At 52.0% G+C, this 26,362-nt stretch overlaps 1 protein-coding gene across 1 annotated transcript in view; it reads right to left on the bottom strand.

Moving 5' to 3' along the window:
* LOC142922901 (glycogen [starch] synthase, muscle-like) overlaps positions 1-26,362 on the bottom strand; it is a 92,369-nt gene that overhangs the window by 62,241 nt on the left and 3,766 nt on the right. Inside the window, exon 2 of the mRNA XM_076063844.1 lies at positions 24,943-25,217. Within this exon, the coding sequence (XP_075919959.1) occupies positions 24,943-25,066 (124 nt within the window). The 5' untranslated portion in view covers positions 25,067-25,217. The remainder of the gene's footprint in view (positions 1-24,942; positions 25,218-26,362) is intronic.

Genomic DNA, 26,362 nt, shown 5'->3' on the forward strand with positions numbered 1-26,362 from the left:
CGCTCACAGAGACCCACGCTCACAGAGACCCACGCTCACAGAGACCCACACTCACAGAGACCCACACTCACAGAGACCCACACTCACAGAGACCCACACTCACAGAGACCCACACTCACAGAGACCCACACTCACAGAGACCCACACACTCACAGAGACCCACACACTCATAGAGACCCACACTCACAGAGACCCACACTCACAGAGACCCACAAAGACCCACACTCACAGAGACCCACACTAAAACTAAACTATGTTCATTGATACCAGCTAAGGCCCCAGGTGCTTCCTTTTTCAGAGAGGCCTGATGATTGTCGTAAGTACTGTCTTACTGTAGTATAGTGGTGTAGTGTATAGTGTAGTGTATACTGTAGTGTGTAGTGTAGTGGTGTATAGTGTAGTGTATAGTAGTGTAGTGTGTAGTAGTGTAGTGTATAGTGGTGGTATACAGTGTAGTGTATCTTGTAGTGTATCGTGTAGTGTATAGTGTAGTGTATAGTGTAGTGTGCAGTGCATAGTAGTGATGTATAGTGTAGTGTATAGTAGTGTAGTGTATAGTAGTGTAGTGTATAGTAGTATATAGTGTAGTGTATAGTAGTGTATAGTGTAGTGTATAGTAGTGTATAGTGTAGTGTATAACAGTGTAGTATATAGTGTAGTGTATAACAGTGTAGTGTATAACAGTGTAGTATATAGTGTAGTGTATAGTAGTGCAGTGTATAGTAGTGTAGTGTATAGTAGTGTAGTGTATAGTAGTGATGTATAGTGGCGTAGTGTACAGTGGTGGTGTACAGTGTAGTGTACAGTGTAGTGTATAGTGTAGTGTATAGTAGTGTAGTGTATAGTGTAGTGTATAGGAGTGAATTTTGATTTAAAGCTTTCGTGACTGCAGGGATTCATATTCTTGGTTATTTCGGTAAAGTCACCACCACGTAGAAGGGAAAAAATAAAACAATAAAATATAAAACGTAAAAATTCTCAGGACGTTTCGACTGCAACACAAGCAATCATCATCAGGTGTGAAGGGGGAGCTGGGTGGGGAGGGTGGGGAGGGGCTGGGTGGGGAGGGGAGGGTGGGGAGGGGCTGGTCACCCCGTGGTGCCCCCCTTATAAAACTCAACGTTTCACCTACTCACGCCGGCTTGTGCCCGCCCTCACAGTCGTGCATATTGTGCGGAATACACCACCACGTGGTGCCGCTGTTGACCCTGGCCAGTGACCGAGCAACCCAACGTTCCTACCAGCTCCCTCCGCAGGAGAATGTGTTACTAGAGGAGAATGTGTTACTACAGGAGAATGTGACACTACAGGAGAATGTGTTACTACAGGAGAATGTGTTACTACAGGAGAATGTGACACTACAGGAGAATGTGTTACTGTATGAGAATGTGTTACTACAGGAGAATGTGTTACTACAGGAGAATGTGACACTACAGGAGAATGTGTTACTAGAGGAGAATGTGTTACTACAGGAGAATGTGTTACTACAGGAGAATGTGACACTACAGGAGAATGTGTTACTGTAGGAGAATGTGTTACTACAGGAGAATGTGTTACTAGAGGAGAATGTGTTACTACAGGAGAATGTGACACTACAGGAGAATGTGTTACTACAGGAGAATGTGTTACTACAGGAGAATGTGACACTACAGGAGAATGTGTTACTGTATGAGAATGTGTTACTACAGGAGAATGTGTTACTACAGGAGAATGTGACACTACAGGAGAATGTGTTACTAGGGGAGAATGTGTTACTACAGGAGAATGTGTTACTACAGGAGAATGTGACACTACAGGAGAATGTGTTACTGTAGGAGAATGTGTTACTACAGGAGAATGTGTTACTACAGGAGAATGTGACACTACAGGAGAATGTGTTACTACAGGAGAATGTGTTACTACAGGAGAATGTGTTACTACAGGAGAATGTGACACTACAGGAGAATGTGTTACTGTAGGAGAATGTGTTACTACAGGAGAATGTGACACTATAGGAGAATGTGTTACTACAGGAGAATGTGTTACTACAGGAGAATGTGTTACTAGAGGAGAATGTGACACTACAGGAGAATGTGACACTACAGGAGAATGTGTTACTACAGGAGAATGTGTTACTACAGGAGAATGTGACACTACAGGAGAATGTGTTACTGTATGAGAATGTGTTACTACAGGAGAATGTGTTACTACAGGAGAATGTGACACTACAGGAGAATGTGTTACTACAGGAGAATGTGACACTACAGGAGAATGTGTTACTAGAGGAGAATGTGTTACTACAGGAGAATGTGTTACTACAGGAGAATGTGACACTACAGGAGAATGTGTTACTGTAGGAGAATGTGTTACTACAGGAGAATGTGTTACTACAGGAGAATGTGACACTACAGGAGAATGTGTTACTACAGGAGAATGTGTTACTACAGGAGAATGTGTTACTACAGGAGAATGTGACACTACAGGAGAATGTGTTACTGTAGGAGAATGTGTTACTACAGGAGAATGTGACACTATAGGAGAATGTGTTACTACAGGAGAATGTGAAACTACAGGAGAATGTGACACTACAGGAGAATGTGTTACTACAGGAGAACGTGACACTACAGGAGAATGTGTTACTACAGGAGAATGTGTTACTACAGGAGAATGTGACACTACAGGAGAATGTGTTACTACAGGAGAATGTGACACTACAGGAGAATGTGACACTACAGGAGAATGTGACACTACAGGAGAATGTGACAATACAGGAGAATGTGTTACTACAGGAGAATGTGTTACTGTAGGAGAATGTGTTACTGTAGGAGAATATGACACTACAGGAGAATGTGTTACTGTAAGAGAATGTGTTACTACAGGAGAATGTGACAATACAGGAGAATGTGGCACTACAGGAGAATGTGTTACTACAGGAGAATGTGACACTACAGGAGAACGTGTTACTACAGGAGAATGTGTTACTACAGGAGTATGTGACACTACAGGAGAATGTGATACTCCAGGAGAATGTGTTACTACAGGAGAATGTTTCACTACAGGAGAATGTGACACTACAGGAGAATGTGACACTACAGGAGAATGTGTTATTACAGGAGAATGTGACACTACAGGAGAATCTGTTACTACAGGAGAATGTGACACTACAGGAGAATGTGACACTACAGGAGAATGTGACACTACAGGAGAATGTGTTACTACAGGAGAATGTGACACTACAGGAGAATGTGTTACTACAGGAGAATGTGTTACTACAAGAGAATGTGTTACTACAGGAGAATGTGACACTACAGGAGAATGTGACACTACAGGAGAATGTGTTACTACAGGAGAATGTGACACTACAGGAGAATGTGTTACTACAGGAGAATGTGTTACTACAGGAGAATGTGACACTACAGGAGAATGTGTTACTACAGGAGAATGTGTCACTACAGGAGAATGTGACACTACAGGAGAATGTGACACTACAGGAGAATGTGACACTACAGGAGAATGTGTTACTGTATGAGAATGTGTTACTACAGGAGAATGTGTTACTACAGGAGAATGTGTTACTACAGGAGAATGTGTTACTACAGGAGAATGTGACACTACAGGAGAATGTGTTACTACAGGAGAATGTGTTACTACAGGAGAATGTGTTAATACAGGAGAATGTGTTACTACAGGAGAATGTGACACTACAGAAGAATGTGTTACTACAGGAGAATGTGTTACTACAGGAGAATGTGACACTACAGGAGAATGTGTTACTGTATGATAATGTGTTACTACAGGAGAATGTGTTACTACAGGAGAATGTGACACTACAGGAGAATGTGTTACTACAGGAGAATGTGTTACTACAGGAGAATGTGTTACTACAGGAGAATGTGTCACTACAGGAGAATGTTACTACAGGAGAATGTGACACTACAGGAGAATGTGTTACTACAGGAGAATGTGTTACTACAGGAGAATGTGTTACTACAGGAGAATGTGTTACTACAGGAGAATGTGACACTACAGGAGAATGTGTTACTGTATGATAATGTGTTACTACAGGAGAATGTGTTACTACAGGAGAATGTGACACTACAGGAGAATGTGTTACTACAGGAGAATGTGTTACTACAGGAGAATGTGTTACTACAGGAGAATGTGTCACTACAGGAGAATGTGTTACTACAGGAGAATGTGTTACCCCCTTACTCCAAGGCCCCGCCCCCTTACTCCAAGGCCCCGCCCCCTCGCTGCCCACAAAGGCCCCGCCCCCTCCCTCTAATACCCCGCCCCCTTCTCTCTCTGGCCCAGTCCCCTCCCGGACGACGAACCCCCACCCCTACTCCCTCGCTGGCCACGCCCCCCTCCCCGCCATGGCTCCACCCCTTTTCCTTACACGGCACCGCCCCCCGTCCCTCGCCCCGCCCCCTCCCTGGCCCACAAAGGCCCCGCCCCCCTCTGTTGCCGCACGGGACACGCGCGGGCAACCGTCAATCGGTTGCCCCGGGCAACCGTCAATCGGTTGCCCCGGGCAACCGCTCGCGACTCGTCAGCCGCCCCCCCCCGCTCTCCCCCACCACACGCGAGAGGGCGGGGGTGGGGTGACCGGAGGGGGGGGTCAAGGGGTCAAGGGGATTGCGCAATCACGGAGCTCTGTGAACTAACGAGGTGCCAGGAATAGCGACGAAGGGAGTGGGAGGAGGGGTGGGGGTGAGTGGGGGGTGGGGGTGAGTGGGGGGGGTGAGTGGGGGGTGAGTGGGGGGAGGGGTGGGGGTGAGTGGGGGGAGGGGTGGGGGTGAGTGGGGGGTGGGGTGGGGGTGAGTGGGGGGTGAGTGGGGGGTGAGTGGGGGGAGGAGTGGGGGTGAGTGGGGGGTGAGTGGGGGGTGAGTGGGGGGAGGGGTGGGGGTGAGTGGGGGGAGGGGTGGGGGTGAGTGGGGGGAGGGGTGGGGGTGAGTGGAGGGAGGGGTGGGGGTGAGTGGGGGGGTCACTCAAGGGCAGAGGCACGGAGGAGGTCACGTGAGCACGCGGCCGGTCAACCATCGACATCGCCAGCGTCACCATCACCATCACCACTAATACTATCATCACTACTACCACCATCATCATCATCACCATCACCACCACCATCACTATCATCACTACCACCATCACCACCATCATCACTACTACCACCATCATCATCATCACCATCACCACCACCATCACTATCATCACTACCACCATCACCATCATCACCACCACCATCACTATCGTCACTACCACCATCACTATCGTCACTACCACCATCACTATCGTCACTACCACCATCACTATCGTCACCATCACCATCATCACCATCACCACCATCACTATCACCACCATCACCATCACCACCATCATCACCACCACCATCACTATCATCACCATCACCATCACCACCATCATCACTATCATCACCACTATCACCATCACCACCATCACCATCACCACCATCACCACCATCATCACCACCATCATCACCACCATCATCATCACTACTACTACCATCATCATCACTACTATCACCATCACCATCATCTCCACCATCATCACCACCATCATCATCACTACTACTACTACCATCATCATCACTACTATCACCATCACCATCATCTCCACCATCATCACCACCATCATCATCACTACTACCATCATCATCACTACTATCATCACCACCATCATCACTACTACCACCATCATCATCATCACCACCACCACCATCACTACTACTACCACCATCATCATCACCATCATCACCACCATCATCATCACCACCATCATCACCACCATCATCACTACTACTACCACCATCATCATCACTACTACCACCATCATCATCACCACCATCATCACCACCATCATCACTACTATCATCACTACCATCATCACTACTATCATCACCACCATCATCACCACCATCATCACCACCATCATCACTACTACTACCACCATCATCATCACTACTATCATCACCACCATCATCACTACTACCACCATCATCATCATCACCACCACCATCACTACTACTACCACCATCATCATCACCATCATCACCACCATCATCATCACCACCATCATCACCACCATCATCACTACTACTACCACCATCATCATCACTACTACCACCATCACCATCACCACCATCATCATCACCACCATCATCACTACTATCATCACTACCATCATCACTACTATCATCACCACCATCATCACCACCATCATCACCACCATCATCACTACTACTACCACCATCATCATCACTACTACCACCATCATCATCACCACCATCATCACCACCATCATCACCACCATCATCACTACTATCATCACTACCATCATCACTACTATCATCACCACCATCATCACCACCATCATCACTAATATCATCACCATCATCACTACCATCATCATCACTACTATCATCACCACCACACAGCACAACCACCACCACCATCACTACTATCACCACCACCACCATCACCACAACCATCACTACTATCACCATCATCATCACTACTATCATCACCACCATCATCACCACCATCATCACCACCATCATCACCGCCATCATCACCACCATCATCACCACCATCATCACTACTACCACCATCACCACCATCATCACCACCATCATCACCACCATCATCACTACTACCACCATCATCATCATCACTACTATCACCACCACAACCACCACCACAACCACCACCACAACCATCGCCACCACCACTACCACACACCACCACAACCATTGTCACCACCACCACACACCACAACCACCACCACAACCATCGTCACCACCACAACACACAACCACCACCACAACCATCGTCACCACCACTACCACACAACACCACACCCACCACCACAACCATCGTCACCACCACTACCACACACCACCACAACCACCACCACAACCATCGTCACCACCACCACACACCACAACCACCACCACAACCATCGTCACCACCACTACCACACACCACAACCACCACCACAACCATCGTCATCACCACCACAACACACAACCACCACAACCATCGTCACCACCACTACCACACACCACCACACCCACCACCACAACCATCGTCACCACCACTACCACACACCACCACACCCACCACCACAACCATCGTCACCACCACTACCACACACCACCACACCCACCACCACAACCATCGTCACCACCACCACAACCATCGTCACCACCACAACACACAACCACCACCACAACCATCGTCACCACCACTACCACACACCACCACAACCACCACAACCATCGTCACCACCACTACCACACACCACCACTACCACACACCACAACCATCGTCACCACCACTACCACACACCACCACAACCACCACAACCATCGTCACCACCACAACCATCGTCACCACCACTACCACACACCACAACCATCGTCACCACCACTACCACAACCACCACCACAACCATCGTCACCACCACCACCACACAGCACACCCACCACCACAACCATCGTCACCACCACCACAACCATCGTCACCACCACACCCACCACCACAACCATCGTCACCACCACTACCACAACCACCACCACAACCATCGTCACCATCGTCACCACCACCACCACACACCACCACACACCACCACCACCACACACCACACCCACCACCACAACCATCGTCACCACCACTACCACACACCACAACCATCGTCACCACCACTACCACACCCACCACCACAACCATCGTCACCACCACAACCATCGTCACCACCACCACAACCATCGTCACCACCACCACCACCACAGTGACCCCCCACGACCTCGTCACAGTGGTCACCTGACGCCGCCGCCGCTATGTTGAGAGCCTCACCACGAGGACACTTTTGTCGCGACGCCAAATCGCGAAGGGGGGGGGGCACCAGGGGGGGGGCACCGGGGGGGGGGGCACCGGGGGGCGGGGCGATTTGACTGGGATCCCCTCCGACGTCATTCCATGCACGAGGCCCTTGCCTGCAGAAGCGTCACCCAGAGTCACAGCGTCGTCAACACCACCACAACTACAGCCACAGTCACCACTACAACCACTACAACCACTACAACCACAGTCACCCAGAGTCACAGCGTCGTCAACACCACCACTACAGCCACAGTCACCACTACAACCACTACAACCACAGTCACCACTACAACCACTACAACCACAGTCACCACTACAACCACTACAACCACTACAACCACAGTCACCCAGAGTCACAGCGTCGTCAACACCACCACCACTACAGCCACAGTCACCACCACTACTACAACCACTACAACCACAGTCACCACCACTACAGCCACAGTCACCACCACGACAACCACAGTCACCCAGAGTCACAGCGTCGTCAACACCACCACCACTACAGCCACAGTCACCACCACTACAACCACAGTCACCCAGAGTCACAGCGTCGTCAACACCACCACCACTACAGCCACAGTCACCACCACTACAACCACAGTCACCCAGAGTCACAGCGTCGTCAACACCACCACCACTACAGCCACAGTCACCACTACAACCACAGTCACCCAGAGTCACAGCGTCGTCAACACCACCACTACAGCCACAGTCACCACTACAACCACTACAACCACTACAGCCACAGTCACCACCACTACAACCACTACAACCACAGTCACCCAGAGTCACAGCGTCGTCACCACCACCACTACAACCACAGTCACCACTACAACCACTACAACCACTACAGCCACAGTCACCCAGAGTCACAGCGTCGTCACCACCACGACCACTACAACCACAGTCACCACCACTACAACCACAGTCACCACCACTACAACCACTACAACCACAGTCACCACTACAACCACTACAACCACAGTCACCACCACTACAACCACAGTCACCACCACCACTACAACCACAGTCACCACCACTACAACCACTACAACCACAGTCACCACCACCACTACAACCACAGTCACCACTACAACCACTACAGCCACAGTCACCCAGAGTCACAGCGTCGTCATCACCACCACCACTACAACCACAGTCACCACCACTACAACCACAGTCACCACCACTACAACCACTACAACCACAGTCACCACTACAACCACTACAACCACAGTCACCACCACTACAACCACAGTCACCACCACCACTACAAACACAGTCACCACCACTACAACCACTACAACCACAGTCACCACCACCACTACAACCACAGTCACCCAGAGTCACAGCGTCGTCAACACCACCACTACAACCACAGTCACCACCACTACAACCACAGTCACCATAACAACCACAGTCACCCAGAGTCACAGCGTCGTCAACACCACCACTACAACCACAGTCACCACCACTACAACCACAGTCACCACCATAACAACCACAGTCACCACTACAACCACAGTCACCACCACTACAACCACAGTCACCCAGAGTCACAGCGTCGTCACCATCAACACTACAACCACTACAACCACAGTCACCACCACTACAACCACTACAGCCACAGTCACCACCACTACAACCACTACAGCCACAGTCACCACCACTACAACCACTACAACCACAGTCACCACCACTACAACCACAGTCACCACCACTACAACCACTACAACCACAGTCACCACCACTACAACCACTACAACCACAGTCACGACCACCACTACAACCACAGTCACCACTACAACCACTACAACCACAGTCACCACCACTACAACCACAGTCACCACCACTACAACCACAGTCACCCAGAGTCACAGCGTCGTCACCACCACCACTACAACCACGGTCACCCAGAGTCACAGCGTCGTCACCACCAACACTACAACCACAGTCACCCAGTCACAGCGTCGTCAACACCACCACTACAACCACTACAGCCACAGACACCACCACCACTACAACCACAGTCACCACCACTACAACCACAGTCACCACCACCACTACAACCACAGTCACCACCACTACAACCACTACAACCACAGTCACCACCACTACAACCACAGTCACCACCACTACTACAACCACAGTCACCACCACTACAACCACTACAGCCACAGTCACCACCACTACAACCACTACAACCACAGTCACCACCACTACAACCACTACAACCACAGTCACCACTACCACTACAGCCACAGTCACCACCACTACTACAACCACAGTCACCACCACTACAACCACAGTCACCACCACTACAACCACAGTCACCACCACTACAGCCACAGTCACCACCACTACAACCACAGTCACCACCACCACTACAACCACAGTCACCACCACTAAAACCACAGTCACCACCACTACAGCCACAGTCACCACCACTACAACCACAGTCACGACCACTACAACCACTACAACTCCAGTCACCACCACTACAACCACTACAACCACAGTCACCACCACTACAACCACACTCACCACTACCACTACAACCACAGTCACCACCACTACAACCACAGTCACCACTACCACCACTACAACCACAGTCACCTCTACCACCACAGTCACCTCTACCACCACAGTCACCTCTACCACCACAGTCACCTCTACCACCACAGCCACCACTACCACCACTACCACCACTACAACCACAGTCACCACCACGACTACCACCACTACAACCACAGTCACCACTACAACCACAGTCACCACCACTACAACCACAGTCACCACCACTACAACCACAGTCACCACTACCACCACTACAACCACAGTCACCACAGTCACCACTACCACCACTACCACCACTACAACCACAGTCACCAGAGTCACCACAGTCACCACCACAGTCACCACCACCACAGTTACCGCCATTCGCCACGAAGTGGCGGTGACGCCACCACGACGCTTGTGCCAGGCTAGGTGCACGTTGAGGCCACGTGAAGTGTTGAACGCCCGCTGGCAGGAGGTCACGGGGAGGACCCAAGTGCCACGGGTCCACTGACTGAGATGACTGGCTGATGCACCACCTGTGCCCCCTACTGTGCCAACCCGCTGTGCTTTAGCCACCCGGCGCTCCGCTCGTTGTTGTGAGCGTCGCTCCTCCGCCCTCCATTGTTATTGGAGGGCGACTGCCTCCAACTGCCCAGTAGCATCCTTCACGAGCCTCCTCCACAGAGGCCGATCCTGACACCGCTGGTACCAGTCATCGGCAAGTCCACTCAGCTCCACGTCCTCCTGTACCACATCACTCCATCTCTTCTCTAGCCCGTGCCGTGCCCGTTTAGCCCCCTGGATCTGGCCGAACAAAACTTGTTTAGGCATGCGGTGGCTGGGCATGCGAGCTACATGACCCAGCCAACGCAGCCTTGCCTGCCAGCGGAGCTTACCGATAGGACTTGGTCCAGATCTTTCAAGGATTTGTGGGCTCTCACACAATCCAGCCTAATTAAACCCAGGACGGATTGTAGGAGGGCAGCCTAAATGTTTCTCACCGGCGAAGATGTTCCATTCGGGGGGTCCACGTTTCGCAAGCATAGAGAAGGGAGGGAATGACTGTGGCCTGAAGCTTCGTGCGGAGCGACAGAACAGATTGCTACCACACAGCGTTACGCAACCGATGAAAAGGCAATGCCGCTCGACTGATTCGGAGTGTGACCTCTGCTCTCAAACCGGAGCCGGTCATGAGCACACTGCCCAGGTATGGGAAACTCTCCACTCTCTCCACAACTGCCCTATCACCAATTGGGAGTTGTGGGGGAGGAGTATCCGTTGGTACAAAATACGCAGGCAGGTGATTAGTTTTGGTGGGGCTGATGGTAAGGCCCCACCTCTTCATGGCAAGCTCCAGGTTCAGCAGCAGCGCCTCCAACTCCTCCTCCGAGTGAGCAGCAATTACCAGATCATCGGTATACATAACATGGTTGAGCAATAGGGAGCCATCCCTTGACCACACCCGGGCATCGATCAGCCTCTCATTGTATCTGTACCAGATGAAAATTCTTCCAGTACAGCTATTGAAGGCTTCACGAACTACGTGGTCGAAATAGATGTTAAATAATGTGGGAGCCAGAGGACATCCCTGTCGCACCCCAAGGTGTACAGGGAATGGCTCTGACTCCCGGCCACGTAGTTTTACCCGGGCCCGCTCACCATCATGAAGGTCCTTAATGATCGTGAGCAGAGGGTCAAGGCCAACTGAAGGTATCATAGGCCTTGACCAGGAAAATAAAGCAGAGATGTAGGTCTTGTTGGAATTCCTTACACCTCTGCTGTAGCAGACATACAGAAAATATGGCATCTGTGCAGGACCGCCATTTCCTGAAACCGCATTGGGGCTCCGCAAGCCTCTCCTCAGCGTGCCTGGCAAGGCGATGTTGAATAATCCTTGCCAGGACCTTTCCCAGCACACTGAGGAGTGAGATGCCCCTGTAGTTGTTACAGTCTGTGCGGTCCCCCGTTTTACAGAGGGGGACCACCAGGGCATCCTTCCAATCCTGCGGAACCCGTCCAGTGGTCCATACTGTTGTTATGATGTTTTGTACGGCAGTCTGCACACAAATTGTTGTTATGATGTTTTGTACAGCAGTCTGCACACAAATGCCACCCTCCCTCAGCATTTCGCTGAGGAAAGTATCTCTGCCCGGCGCTTTTCCACCTTCAGTACTTCCACAACAGATGGCACCTCAGCTAGCCACTCACAGAGAGTGACTTCTTCTTCCAATATTTGTGGCACCGCAGCCTCGGCAGGGTCATCCTCACTTTGTCCCACGTTGTTTTCCAGGCTGAGAGATTTCCCCTCCCCCAGGACCTCACAGAAATTCTCAGCAAATCTGCAAACCTGTTCCTGGGGTTCGGAGATTGGATCACCGTTCTTTCCCCTAATGATGGTAATAGGTGTGACACTGCAGGTTACTTTTTTGATAGAATTAAATTGAGATTTGTGATCGCGGGCCATTGAGGCAGAGTCCATCTCCTCAACAACCCGCGACCACCACCCATCCTTGCAGCACCTCACGGCTCTCCAAACCTCCGAGCAAAGGCTGCGGTAAGCCTCCTCATTCTCCGACGTGGGATTCTGTAGCCGATGACAGTGGGCCTGTCGCTTTTTTTCAGCAAGCCTCAACACCTCCTCTGTCAGCCGGAGTCTCTGGGGAGATTTGGACCGTGTACCCAAAGCAGCCATTGCAGCTGCATGAGCCACAGTCCTAAACCTCGTCCATTTCCCCTCAACATCAGGAGGAGTGGGGGACAATGCCAACTCCAGCCGCAAGCAATGATAAAAAAATCTCATTGGAACTTTCATCAGATAACTGAAACCATGGGTTTGAATGGGGTCCTGGGTGTTCACCCACCACCGGAGTGGAAGAATGGCAGGCGCCTCTTACAGATGACAAGTCGATGGTCAGTGGGCAGATCAGCTCCACGGTAGGTCCTGGTGTCAAGGACATGGGCTCGCATCTGCTGGTCCGTCACTACGTAGTCCAGCAGATGTTCTTGCTTGGACCCGGCATGCATCCATGAAGTTGTGTGGATGCGCCGATGCCGGAACAGCATGTTGGTAATTACAAGCCCATGGGCTGCACAAAAATCTAGCAGCCTCCTACCGTTGGTATTGAGCTGATCTGGCCCATGCCTTCCAATCACTCCAGACCAGGTGCCAGCATCATGACCAACTCAGGCATTGAAGTCACCCAACAAGATGACTCTATCCCGAGGGGCCACTTTAGCCAACACCTGTGATAGGAGGTCATAGAAGGCATCCGACTCATCGGCCTTGCCTGCATCCCTCCATGGATGTTCGTCTTTGCTGGGGGCATAAGTAACCACGACCACCACTCCTCGCCTCTGGTTGATGGGAAGGCGAGCCCAAAGTAGCCTGGGGCTTACAGCTTCCCACACCTCACTGCCATGCTCCCACGCCCCCTTCATTCTTTTGTTCAGAAGAAGAGCCACTCCCTGTTGTTTGGCAGTCTCCTGCCCCGAGTAGAGGACTGTCCACCCCTCATGGTGGCAAGAGCCAGAGCCGGTCCACCGGACCTCCTGAATGCCGCAGAGATCCAGGCGGTACCGGTCCAGCTCCCGACAGAGGAGTAGCAGCCTCTCCTCCGCAGTGAGCGTTCGAACATTCCACTTAGCCACACGAAATGTTTTTTCGTTGTTTCTGGAGGAACCCCGAGGATAAGGATTCAGTCTCCTGGCTCCGCCAATTGGGGTTTGGCCAGGAGACGTCACAGATGCCTATCCCCCCGGGGCCTCTGGCACAAGCTTAATACATGTTTTATCTCGTAGTTTAGTAGTAGTTAATTGAAGGTGGAGGGGTCTGTGTGGTCTGTGTGGGTCTCTATGAGTATGGGTCCTTGTGGGTCTCTATGAGTATGGGTCTGTGTGGGTCTGTGTAGGTCTCTATGAGTATGGGTCTGTGTGGGTCTCTATGGGTATGGGTCTGTGTGGGTCTCTATGAGTATGGGTCTGTGTGGGTCTCTATGAGTATGGGTCTGTGTAGGTCTCTATGAGTATGGGTCTCTGTGTGGGTCTCTATGGGTATGGTTCTCTGTGGGTCTCTATGAGTATGGATCTCTGTGTGGGTCTCTATGAGTATGGGTCTCTATGAGTATGGGTCTGTGTGGGTCTCTATGAGTATGGGTCTGTGTGAGTCTCTATGAGTATGGGTGTGTGTGGGTCTCTATGAGTATGGGTCTGTGTAGGTCTCTATGAGTATGGGTCTGTGTGGGTCTCTATGGGTATGGGTCTGTGTGGGTCTCTATGAGTATGGGTCTGTGTGGGTCTCTATGAGTATGGGTCTGTGTAGGTCTCTATGAGTATGGGTCTCTGTGGGTCTCTATGAGTATGGATCTCTGTGTGGGTCTCTATGAGTATGGGTCTCTATGAGTATGGGTCTGTGTGGGTCTCTATGAGTATGGGTCTGTGTGAGTCTCTATGAGTATGGGTCTGTGTGGGTCTCTATGAGTATGGGTCTGTGTGGGTCTCTATGGGTATTGGTCTCTGTGTGAATCTCTATGAGTCTCTGTGTGGGTCTCTATGAGTATGGGTCTGTGTGCGTCTCTATGAGTATGGGTCTGTGTGGGTCTCTATGAGTATGGGTCTGTGTGGGTCTCTATGAGTATGGGTCTGTGTGGGTCTCTATGAGTATGGGTCTGTGTGGGTCTCTATGGGTATGGGTCTCTGTGTGGGTCTCTATGAGTATGGGTCTGTGTGGGTCTCTATGGGTATGGGTCTCTGTGTGAATCTCTATGAGTCTCTGTGTGGTTCTCTATGGGCCTGTGTGTATTTGTCTGCTGCTATCAATCCCCACGTGATGATGACATCAGCCGCTTGCTTGAGCTGCTCATTCGCGATGGCCCAGGGTGGCTTCTGACAAAATATCGACACAGCACCTAAGTGCGGCCTTCCTACCCTGGTAGGACTACAAAATATCAACACATTTAATCTTGGAACTTTCTTTTGCCACGACCAAAATATAAGAACAGGTTTTCCCCTTTTTTCTAGCCAAGTTGTTTAAAACACCAAAGTGAAACCTTTTCACCAGGATGCACGCCACTGCATTCACCACAGTACTTGCGGTCAGAGTGTGAACACAGAAACACTCTCTGATAGTAGATGCACTGTCCTTGAAACTGAGTGGTCCACACGGCTATTCTCACAAAAAGTATTAGTTGAGTTTGTAGTTTTTTTTAAAAATGTATCCCTCTCTCATTCTCTCGCTCTCACTCTCTCTCACACTCCCTCCCTCTCTCACACTCTCACACTCCCTCTCTCTCACTCACACTCCCTCTCTCTCACACTCACACTCTCTCACACTCCCTCTCTCACACTCCCTCTCTCTCACTCCCTCTCTCTCTCTCAAACTCTCTCTCTCACTCCCTCTCTCACACTCTCACTCCCTCTCTCACACTCTCTCTCTCACACTCTCTCTCTCTCACACTCTCTCTCTCTCTCACTCTCTCACACACTCCCTCTCTCTCCCTCTCTCTCTCTCACTCTCTCTCTCTCACTCTCTCTCTCTCACACTCACACTCTCTCTCTCACACTCACACTCTCTCTCTCTCACACTCCCTCTCTCTCACACTCCCTCTCTCTCACACTCTCTCTCACACACTCCCTCTCTCACTCTCTCTCTCTCACTCTCTCTCACACTCACACTCTCTCTCTCACTCACACTCCCTCTCTCACACTCCCTCTCTCTCACACTCTCTCTCACACACTCCCTCTCTCTCCCTCTCTCTCTCACTCTCTCTCACACTCACACTCTCTCTCTCACTCACACTCCCTCTCTCACACTCCCTCTCTCTCACACTCCCTCTCTCACACTCTCTCACACTCCCTCTCTCATTCCCTCTCTCTCACTCTCCCTCTCTTTCTCACACTCCCTCTCTCTCTCACACTCTCTCTCTCTCACACTCCCTCTCTCTCTCACACTCTCTCTCACACTCCCTCTCTCACACACTCCCTCTCTCACACTCCCTCTCTCACACTCCCTCTCTCACTCCCTCTCTCTCACACTCCCTCTCTCTCTCTCGCTCTATTAATGCACTAACACTCTCCCTCTCTCTGATGTGAAATGTCACACGTTTAGGGAAACACCGCTTACCCAATCCGACACCACCACCACCAGAACAGACAAAGATCCCCCGTGTAGCCTCTAGCAGACTGTAGGGGCAAGGGCTGTCAGGAGCGCCTATACACAGACAAAGATCCCCCGTGTAGCCTCTAGCAGACTGTAGGGGCAAGTGCTGTTAGTAGTGCCTATACACAGACAAAGATCCCCCGTGTAGCCTCTAACAGACTGTAGGGGCAAGGGCTGTCAGGAGCGCCTATACACAGACAAAGATCCCCCGTGTAGCCTCTAACAGACTGTAGGGGCAAGTGCTGTTAGGGGTGCCTATACACAGACAAAGTTCCCCCGTGTAGCCTCTAACAGATTGTAGGGGCAAGTGCTGTTAGGAGCGCCTATACACAGACAAAGATCCCCCGTGTAGCCTCTAACGGGCTGTAGGGGCAAGTGCTGTTAGTGAGCACCAAACAAAGACAAAGATCCCCCATATAGTCTTAACAGACTGTAGGGGCAAGTGCTGTTAGCGAGCACCTATGAAGGCCGGAACGGTACACGAGGGGGTGGGTGGCCAGCACCACGCCCGACCGCCTTTGTCTCCCTAGTGGCAATGTTTACACACCGCACCAGGTACTCATTTGAGGCTGAGTCGACCTAGGGGAGGCCTGGGACCGGTTCAGATAATCGTCACTGGTGTTGGCCGTGAGCGGGAATCGAACCCGGGTCGCCAGGTTCATAGCGCAGCGCGCTAACCGCTACACTATCGCTCCCCACACACAGACACAGACAAAGGTCCCCCGTGTAGCCTCTAACAGACTGCAGGGGCAAGTGCTGTTAGCTAGCACCTCACACACAGACACAGACAAAGATCCCCCGTGTAGCCTCTAACAGACTGCAGGGGCAAGTGCTGTTAGCTAGCACCTCACACACAGACACAGACAAAGATCCCCCGTGTAGCCTCTAACAGACTGCAGGGGCAAGTGCTGTTAGCTATCACCTCACACACAGACACAGACAAAGGTCCCCCGTGTAGCCTCTAACGGACTGCAGGGGCAAGTGCTGTTAGCTATCACCTCACACACAGACACAGACAAAGGTCCCCCGTGTAGCCTCTAACAAACTGCAGGGGCAAGTGCTGTTAGCTAGCACCTCACACACAGACACAGACAAAGGTCCCCCGTGTAGCCTCGAACAGACTGTAGGGGCAAGTGCTGTTAGCGAGCGGCACCTATGAAGGCTACCGGCACTGTGGCACACGAGGGGGTGGGTGGCCAGCACCACGCCCGGCCGCCTTTGTCTCCCCAGTGGCGATGTTCACACACCGCTACACCGGGTGCTCATTTGAGGCCGAGTCGACCTAGGGGACGAGGTCCCAGGACCGGTTCAGGTGATCGCCACCGCTGGTGTTTGTAGCAGTGAGCGGGAGTGGAACTCAGGTCTCTGCCGGCTTCGTAGGGCTCAGCGAGGACTTCGCCGGTAGGGGGGGAAAACCCCTCCAGCATTGAAAAGTGAAAGCAGTTGTTAGTAAGGAGTTGTTAGTAAGGAGTTGTTAGTAAGGAGTTGTTAGTGAGTAGTTGTTAATAAGTAGTTGTTAGCAAGGAGTTGTTAGCAAGCAAGGCTTGGTAGTAAGGAGTTGTTAGTAAGGAGTTGTTAGTGATCAAGACTTGTTAGTAAGCAAGTAGTTGTTAGTAAGGAGTTGTTAGTAAGGAGTTGTTAGTGAGCAAGGCTGGTTAGTAAGCAAGTAGTTGTTGGTAAGGAGTTGTTAGTGAGTAAGGAGTTGTTGGTAAGTAGTTGTTAGTAAGGAGTTGTTAGTGAGTAAGGAGTTGTTAGTAAGTAAGGAGTTGTCAGTGAGTAAGTAGTTGTTAGTGAGTATGGAGTTGTGAGTGAGTAAGGAGTTGTTAGTGAGCAAGGAGTTGTTAGTGAGTAGTTGTTAGTGAGTATGGAGTTGTTAGTAAGTAGTTGTTAGTAAGTAGTTGTTAGTAAGGAGTTGTTAGTGAGTAAGACTTGTTAGTAAATAAGTAGTTGTTAGTAAGGCGTTGTTAGTGAGTAAGGAGTTGTCAGTGAGTAAGGAGTTGTTTGTAAGTAGTTGTTAGTCAGTAAGGAGTTGTTAGTAAGGAGTTGTTAGCAAGTAAGGAGTTGTTAGTAAGTAAGACTTGTTAGTAAGTAAGGAGTTGCTAGTAAGGAGTTGTTAGCAAGGACTTATTAGTAAATAAGACTTGTTAGTAAGTAAGGAGTTGTTAGTAAGACTTGTTAGTAAGTAAGGAGTTGCTAGTAAGGAGTTGTTAGCAAGGACTTATTAGTAAATAAGACTTGTTAGTAAGTAAGACTTCTTAGTAAGCAAGACTTGTTAGCAAGTAAGGAGTTGTGAGCAATGACTTATTAGTAAGCAAGGACTTGTTAGTAAGTAGAGAGTTGTTAGTAAGGACCTGTTAGTAAGTAAGGGACTTATTAGTAAGGACCTGTTAGCAAGTAAGGAGTTGTTAGTAAGTAAGGAGTTGTTAGTAGGTAAGGAGTTGTTAGTAAGCAAGGAGTTGTTAGTAAGCAAGGACTTGTTAGTGAGTAAGGAGTTGTTAGCAAGGACTTGTTAGTAAGACTTATTAGCAAGCAAGGATTTGTTAGTAAGCAAGGACTTATTAGTAAGCAAGACTTGTTAGTAAGTAAGGCCTTGTTGGTAAGTAAAGAGTTGTTAGTAAGTAGTTGTTGGCAAGTAGAGAGTTGTTAGTAAGTAAGGGACTTGTTAGTAAGGAGTTGTTAGTAAGTAAACCTTGTTAGTAAGTAAAGAGTTGTTAGTAAGGACTTGTTAGTAAGCAAGGACTTGCCCCTTGTTACTGGCCGCGTGTGTGGCGATGACGCAGACATGGATCGAGGGGTCGAGTTCGCACCTCGTGGTTAGTGATCATCGCCACCGCCCTCGCTGAAGGTGTCGATGCCTTCCTGCAGGCAAGTCGTGGACTCTGTAGACGCCACTGGGCACAACTATTTTGTGAGTCGCTTGTAACAGCTTTGCCGTTTACTTATTGCCAATTATGGGCTCGGACTATTGTCCTATCATCTCGTAGAGTCCCTGGCACGTCGTGATAATCTGCTACACGGTGGCAGTGGATGGGGTCGCAAAATGCCGACTTTGTGCTAATAAACCCCAGCGATCCCATAGAAAGTAGGGATTTTGATGGTGTCATTGTGGGGGGCAGCACCACGTGATACCCCCTCACTCCCACCCTCCCCCCCCCGCCCCCGACACTGGCTCCGCTAGTGGGGGTGCCACCACTGCCACACAACACCACCATCAACAACAATCAACAACCATCAACAACCACCACCATCAACTACCACCATCACCACCAACAACCACCACCATCACCACCACCAACAACCACCACCATCAACAACCATCAACCACCATCACCACCACCACCATCAACAACCATCAACCACCATCACCACCACCATCAACTACCACCATCATCATCATCAACCACCATCACCCACCACCACCACCATCAACCACCACCATCAACCACCACCATCAACCACCACCATCAACCACCAACCACCCCCACCATCAACCACCACCACCATCAACCCCCACCATCAACCACCACCATCAACCACCACCACCAACCACCACCAACCACCACCACCACCATCAACCACAAACACCATCATCACCACCACAACCACCATCAACCACCACCATCAACCACCATCATCACCACCATCAACCACCAACCCCAACCACCGTCACCACCACCACCGCCGTCACCACCACCACCATCACCCACCACCACCACCATCAACCACCACCATCAACCACCACCATCAACCACCAACCACCCCCACCATCAACCCCCACCATCAACCACCCCCACCATCAACCACCACCACCGCTGTCACCACCACCACCATCACCACCGTCACCACCACCACCACCACCACCGCTGTCACCACCACCACCATCACCACCGTCACCAACACCGTCACCACCATCATCACCACCGTCACCACCACCACCACCATCACCACCGTCACCACCACCACCGCTGTCACCACCACCACCGTCACCACCGTCACCAACACCGTCACCACCATCATCACCACCGTCACCACCACCACCATCACCACCACCACCACCACTGCTGTCACCAGGGCTATGTTTAGCGTGCACTTCACGTGCCCAGATTAACCACAACGACAGCCGAGGTTTCAGGACGGCTGCCCTGGTCTACTCCACCCCCACCCCGTGTGTGTGTCTGTGTGTGTGTCTGTGTGTGTCTGTGTGTCTGTGTGTGGTGTGTCTGTGTGTGGTGTGTCTGTGTGTGGTGTGTCTGTGTGTCTGTGTGTGTGTGTCTGTGTGTGTGTCTGTGTGTGTGTCTGTGTGTGTGTCTGTGTGTGTGTCTGTGTGTGTGTCTGTGTGTGGTGTGTCTGTGTGTCTGTGTGTGTATCTGTGTGTGTGTGTCTGTGTGTGTGTCTGTGTCTGTGTGTGTGTCTGTGTGTGTGTCTGTGTGTGTGTCTCTGTGTGTGTGTCTGTGTGTGTGTCTCTGTGTGTGTCTGTGCGTGTGTGTCTGTGCGTGTATGTCTGTGTGTGTGTGTCTGTGTGTGTGTCTGTGTGTGTGTGTCTATCTGTCTGGGCCATGTAGCCCGCATGCCCAGTCACCGCATGCCGAAACAGTTTTTGTTTGGCCGGATTGAGGGGGCTAAACGGGCGTGGCACGGGCTAGAGAAGAGATGGAGTGATGTGGTACAGGAGGACGTGGAGCTGAGTGGACTTGCCGATGACTGGTACCAGCGGTGTCAAGATCGGCCTCTGTGGAGGAGGCTCGTGAAGGATGCTACTGGGCAGTTGGAGGCAGTCGCCCTCCAACAACAACGGAGGGCGGAGGAGCGACGCTCAGAACAACGAGCGGAGCGCCAGGTGGCTAAAGCACAGCAGGTTGGCACAGTAGGGGGCACAGGTGGTGCATCAGCCAGTCATCTCAGTCAGTCGACCCGTGGCACCTGGGTCTGCCCCGTGACCTCCTGCCCGCGGGCGTTCGACACTTCGCGTGGCCTCAAGGTGCACATGGCCTGGCACAAGCGTCGTGGTGATGTCACCGCCACTGAGTGGCGAATGGCGGTTGTTGTTGCTGTGTGTGCGTGTCTGTGTGTCTGTGTGTGTGTGTCTCTGTGTGTGAGTGTCTGTGTGTGTGTGTCTGTGTGTGTGTCTGTGTGTGAGTGTCTGTGTGTGTGTGTCTGTGTGTGAGTGTCTGTGTGTGAGTGTCTGTGTGTGTGTGTCTGTGTGTGTGTGTGTCTCTGTGTGTGAGTGTCTGTGTGTGTGTGTCTGTGTGTGAGTGTCTGTGTGTGAGTGTCTGTGTGTGTGTGTCTGTGTGTGAGTGTCTGTGTGTGAGTGTCTGTGTGTGTGTGTCTGTGTGTGTGTGTGTCTCTGTGTGTGAGTGTCTGTGTGTGTGTGTCTGTGTGTGAGTGTCTGTGTGTGAGTGTCTGTGTGTGTGTGTCTGTGTGTGTGTGTGTGTCTGTGTGTGTCTGTCTGTGTGTGAGTGTCTGTGTGTGTCTGTGTGTGTGTGTCTGTGTGTGTGTCTGTGTGTGTGTGAGTGTCTGTGTGTGTCTGTGTGTGTCTGTGTGTGTGTGAGTGTCTGTGTGTGTCTGTGTGTGTCTGTGTGTGTCTGTGTCTGTGTGTGTGTGTCTATGAGTGTCTGTGTGTGTCTGTGTGTGTGTGTCTGTGTGAGTGTCTGTGTGTGTCTGTGTGTGTGTGTCTGTGTGTGTCTGTGTGTGTGTGTCTGTGTGTGTGAGTGTCTGTGTGTGTCTGTGTGTGTGTGTCTGTGTGTGTGTGAGTGTCTGTGTGTGTCTGTGTGTGTCTGTGTCTGTGTGTGTGTGCCTGTGTGTGTGTGAGTGTCTGTGTGTGTCTGTGTGTGTGCTACCACCCTGTCCAGCCGTGTGTGGGTGTCGGGTGGCGTGGAGGGGAACCGTGCACCACCAACACCAACAACAACCACCACCACCAACAACAACCACCACCACCACCACCAACAACAACCACCACCACCAACCACCACCACCAACAACAACAACCACCACCACCACCACCAACCACCACCACCAACAACAACAACCACCACCACCAATAACAACCACCACCACCACCAACCACCACCACCAACAACAACCACCACCACCACCACCAACAACAACCACCACCACCACCAACAACCACCACCACCAACAATCCCCCTCATTCAAACAGCACCCCAAACCCACCACCAAACCTCTCCGTCACCACCACCACCACCACCACACAAAGACAAAGATCCCCCGTGTGGCCTTAACAGACTGTAGGGGCAAGTGCTGTGAGCGAGCGCCTATGAAGGCCGGAACGGTACACGAGGGGGTGGGTGGCCAGCACCACGCCCGGCCGCCTTTGTCTCCCCAGTGGCGATGTTCACTACTTCACACCTGCTACACCAGGTACTCATTTGAGGCTGAGTCGACCTAGGGGAGGCCTAGGAACCGGTTCAGATAATCGTCACCGCTCACTCACCCCCTCGCTCACTCACCCCCTCGCTCACTCACTCAGCCGCTCACTCACTCAGCCGCTCACTCACTCAGCCATTCATTCACTCACTCAGCCACTCACTCACTCAGCCATTCATTCACTCACTCAGCCACTCACTCAGCCGCTCACTCACTCACTCAGCCATTAATTCACTCACTCAGCCACTCACTCAGCCGCTCACTCACTCACTCAGCCATTCATTCAATCACTCAGCCACTCACCCACTCGCTCACTCACTCACTCGCTCACCCCCTTGCTCACTCACTCACTCAGCCATTAATTCACTCACTCAGCTGCTCACTCACTCAGCCATTCATTCACCTACTCAGCCGCTCACTCACTCACTCAGCCATTCATTCACCCACCCCCTCACCCCCTCGCTCACTAACCCACTCGTCCACTCACCCCCTCGCTCACTCGCTCACCCACTCACCCCCTCGCTCACTCGATCACTCAGCCGCTCACCCCCTCGCTCGCTCGCTCACTCACCCGATCATGCACCCAGTCAACCAATAACTCACCCCGGCCACTCATTCACCCCACTTCCTCCGATCTGCGAGCTCCTCAACGCTGCGAGACCGGCCTGGGGTAAACCCGGGACTAATAATCGGAGGCAAGGCCAGCCACCACCCTTTCAAACCAGCACGGATGTTTCCATGAAGGGCATCTTTTGACCGTGGTCGAGACGGACCCGAAGCTTCGTGCGGAGCGACAGAGACCGGCCTTGCCAAGGGAGCTTCCACGCAGCAGCGTTGCGCAGCCGATGAAAAAGGTAATGCCCCCCGAAATGATTCGGAGCGAGACCTCTGCTGTCAAACCGGAGCCGGTCCATGAGCACACTGCCCAGGTACGTGGGGAGAGTTTCCACTCTCTCTCTCCACTCTCTCTCCACTCTATCTACACTCTCTCTCTCCTCTCTCTCTCTCCACTCTCTCTCTCCACTCTCTCTCTCCACTCTCTCTCTCCACTCTCTCTCTCCACTCTCCCATCTCTCCACTCTCCCATCTCTCTCTCTCCACTCTCTCTCTCCACTCTCTCTCTCCACTCTCTCTCTCCACTCTCTCTCTCCACTCTCTCTCTCCACTCTCTCTCTCCACTCTCTCTCTCCACTCTCTCTCTCCACTCTCTCTCTCCACTCTCTCTCTCCACTCTCTCTCTCCACTCTCTCTCTCCACTCTCTCTCTCCACTCTCTCTTTCCACGCTCTCTCTCTCCACTCTCTCTCTCCACTCTCTCTCTCCACTCTCTCTCTCCACTCTCTCTCTCCACTATCTCTCTCCACTCTCTCTCTCCACTCTCTCTCTCCACTCTCTCTCTCCACTCTCTCTCTCCACTCTCTCTCTCCACTCTCTCTCCACTCTCTCTCTCCACTCTCTCTCCACTCTCTCCACTCTCTATCCCCTCTCCCCCCTCTCCCCACTCTCTCAACTCTCTCTCCCCTCTCTCTCCCCTCTCTCTCCCCTCTCCCTCCCCTCTCTCTCCACTCTCTCCCCTGTAGGGGCAAGTGCTGTTAGCGAGCAGCATCTATGGAAGGCTACAGGCACCGTGGCACACGAGGGGGTGGGTGGCCAGCACCACGCCCGGCCGGCTTTGTCTCCCCAGTGGCGATGTTCACACACCGCACCAGGTACTCATTTGAGGCTGAGTCGACCTAGGGGGAGGCCCGGGACCGGTTCAGATAATCGTCACTGGTGGTGTTGACCGTGAGCGGGAATCGAACCCGGGTAGCCAGGTTCATAGCGCAGCGTAGCGGTAACCACTACACAGACACACACACACATAAACACTCACACACACACACAAAGTTCCCTGGTCTAGCTCGCGAGCAAATGAGTGAGCGCGCGTGCGTGTCTGCGCCAGCCTAGGTGCACGCACCCTTATTGGCCACCTCCCAGGCGACCTCGAAGAGCACCACGTGGCTGTCGTCCGGAACGTCGTCATCCTGCCAGGCGCTCAGGCCCGTCAGGGATGTCACCGAGAAAGAGCGTACCAATGGCATCGCCCCTCCTCCTCACCACCACCACCACCACCGGCTCCTCACCCTCACCAGCTCCTCCTCACCAGCTCCTCACCCTCACCACCACCGCCACCGGATCCTCACCACCAGCGGCAGAAGATCCCTCGCCAGATGCTCACCAGATGCTCACCACCTGCAGCGGCAGCAGCAACAACAACAACCACCACCACCACTACTACACTCACACACACACTCAACAACAACAACAACCGCCATTCGACACTAAGTGGCGGTGACGTCACCACGACGCTTGTGCCAGGCCATGTGCACCCTGAGGCCACGTGGAGTGTCGAACGCCCGCTGGCAGGAGGTCAAGGGGCAGACCCAGGTGCCACGGGTTGACTGACTGAGATGACTGGCTGATGCACCACCTGTGCCCCCTACTGTGCCATCCTGCTGTGCTTTAGCCACCCGGCGCTCCGCTCGTTGTTGTGAGCGTCGCTCCTCCGCCCTCCGTTGTTGTTGGAGGGCGACTGCCTCCAACTACCCAGCAGCGTCCTTCACGAGCCTCCTCCACAGAGGCCGATCTTGACACCGCTGGTACCAGTCATCGGCAAGTCCACTCAGCTCCACGTCCTCCTGTACCACATCACTCCATCTCTTCTCTAGCCCGTGCCGCGCCCGTTTAGCCCCCTCGATCCGGCCAAACAAAAGCTGTTTCGGCATGCGGTGGCTGGACATGCGTGCTACATGGCCCAGCCAACGCAGCCTTGCCTGCTGGAGGAGCTCACCGATGGGACCTTGCTGAGCGAGAGTGGCGTTTGTGCACAGACTGCCCTACATGACATCATAACAATAGTCTGGACCACTGGACGGGTTCCGCAGGATTGGAAGGATGCCCTGGTGGTCCCCCTCTTTAAGAAGGGGGACCGCACAGACTGTAACAACTACAGGGGCATCTCACTCCTCAGTGTGCCGGGAAAGGTCCTGGCAAGGATTATTCAACATCGCCTTGCCAGGCATGCTGAGGAGAGGCTTGCGGAGCCCCAATACGGTTTCAGGAAAGGGCGGTCCTGCACAGATGCCATATTTTCTGTCCGTCTGCTACAGCAGAGATGTAGGGAATTCCAACAAGACCTACATCTCTGCTTTATTGACCTGGTCAAGGCCTATGATACCATCAGTAAGGCCTGGGCTCTGGGTTGTTCTTCGTGCTTTTGGAGTCCCTGACCCTCTGCTCACGATCATTAAGGACCTTCATGATGGTGAGCGGGCCTGGGTAAAACTACGTGGCTGGGAGTCAGAGCCATTCCCTGTACACCTTGGGGTGCGACAGGG

Source organism: Petromyzon marinus, unplaced genomic scaffold (assembly GCF_048934315.1).
Source record: "Petromyzon marinus isolate PM22_M1 ecotype Great Lakes invasive population unplaced genomic scaffold, UKy_Petmar_22M1.pri1.0 PM_Scaffold_201, whole genome shotgun sequence".
NCBI lineage: Eukaryota > Metazoa > Chordata > Hyperoartia > Petromyzontiformes > Petromyzontidae > Petromyzon > Petromyzon marinus.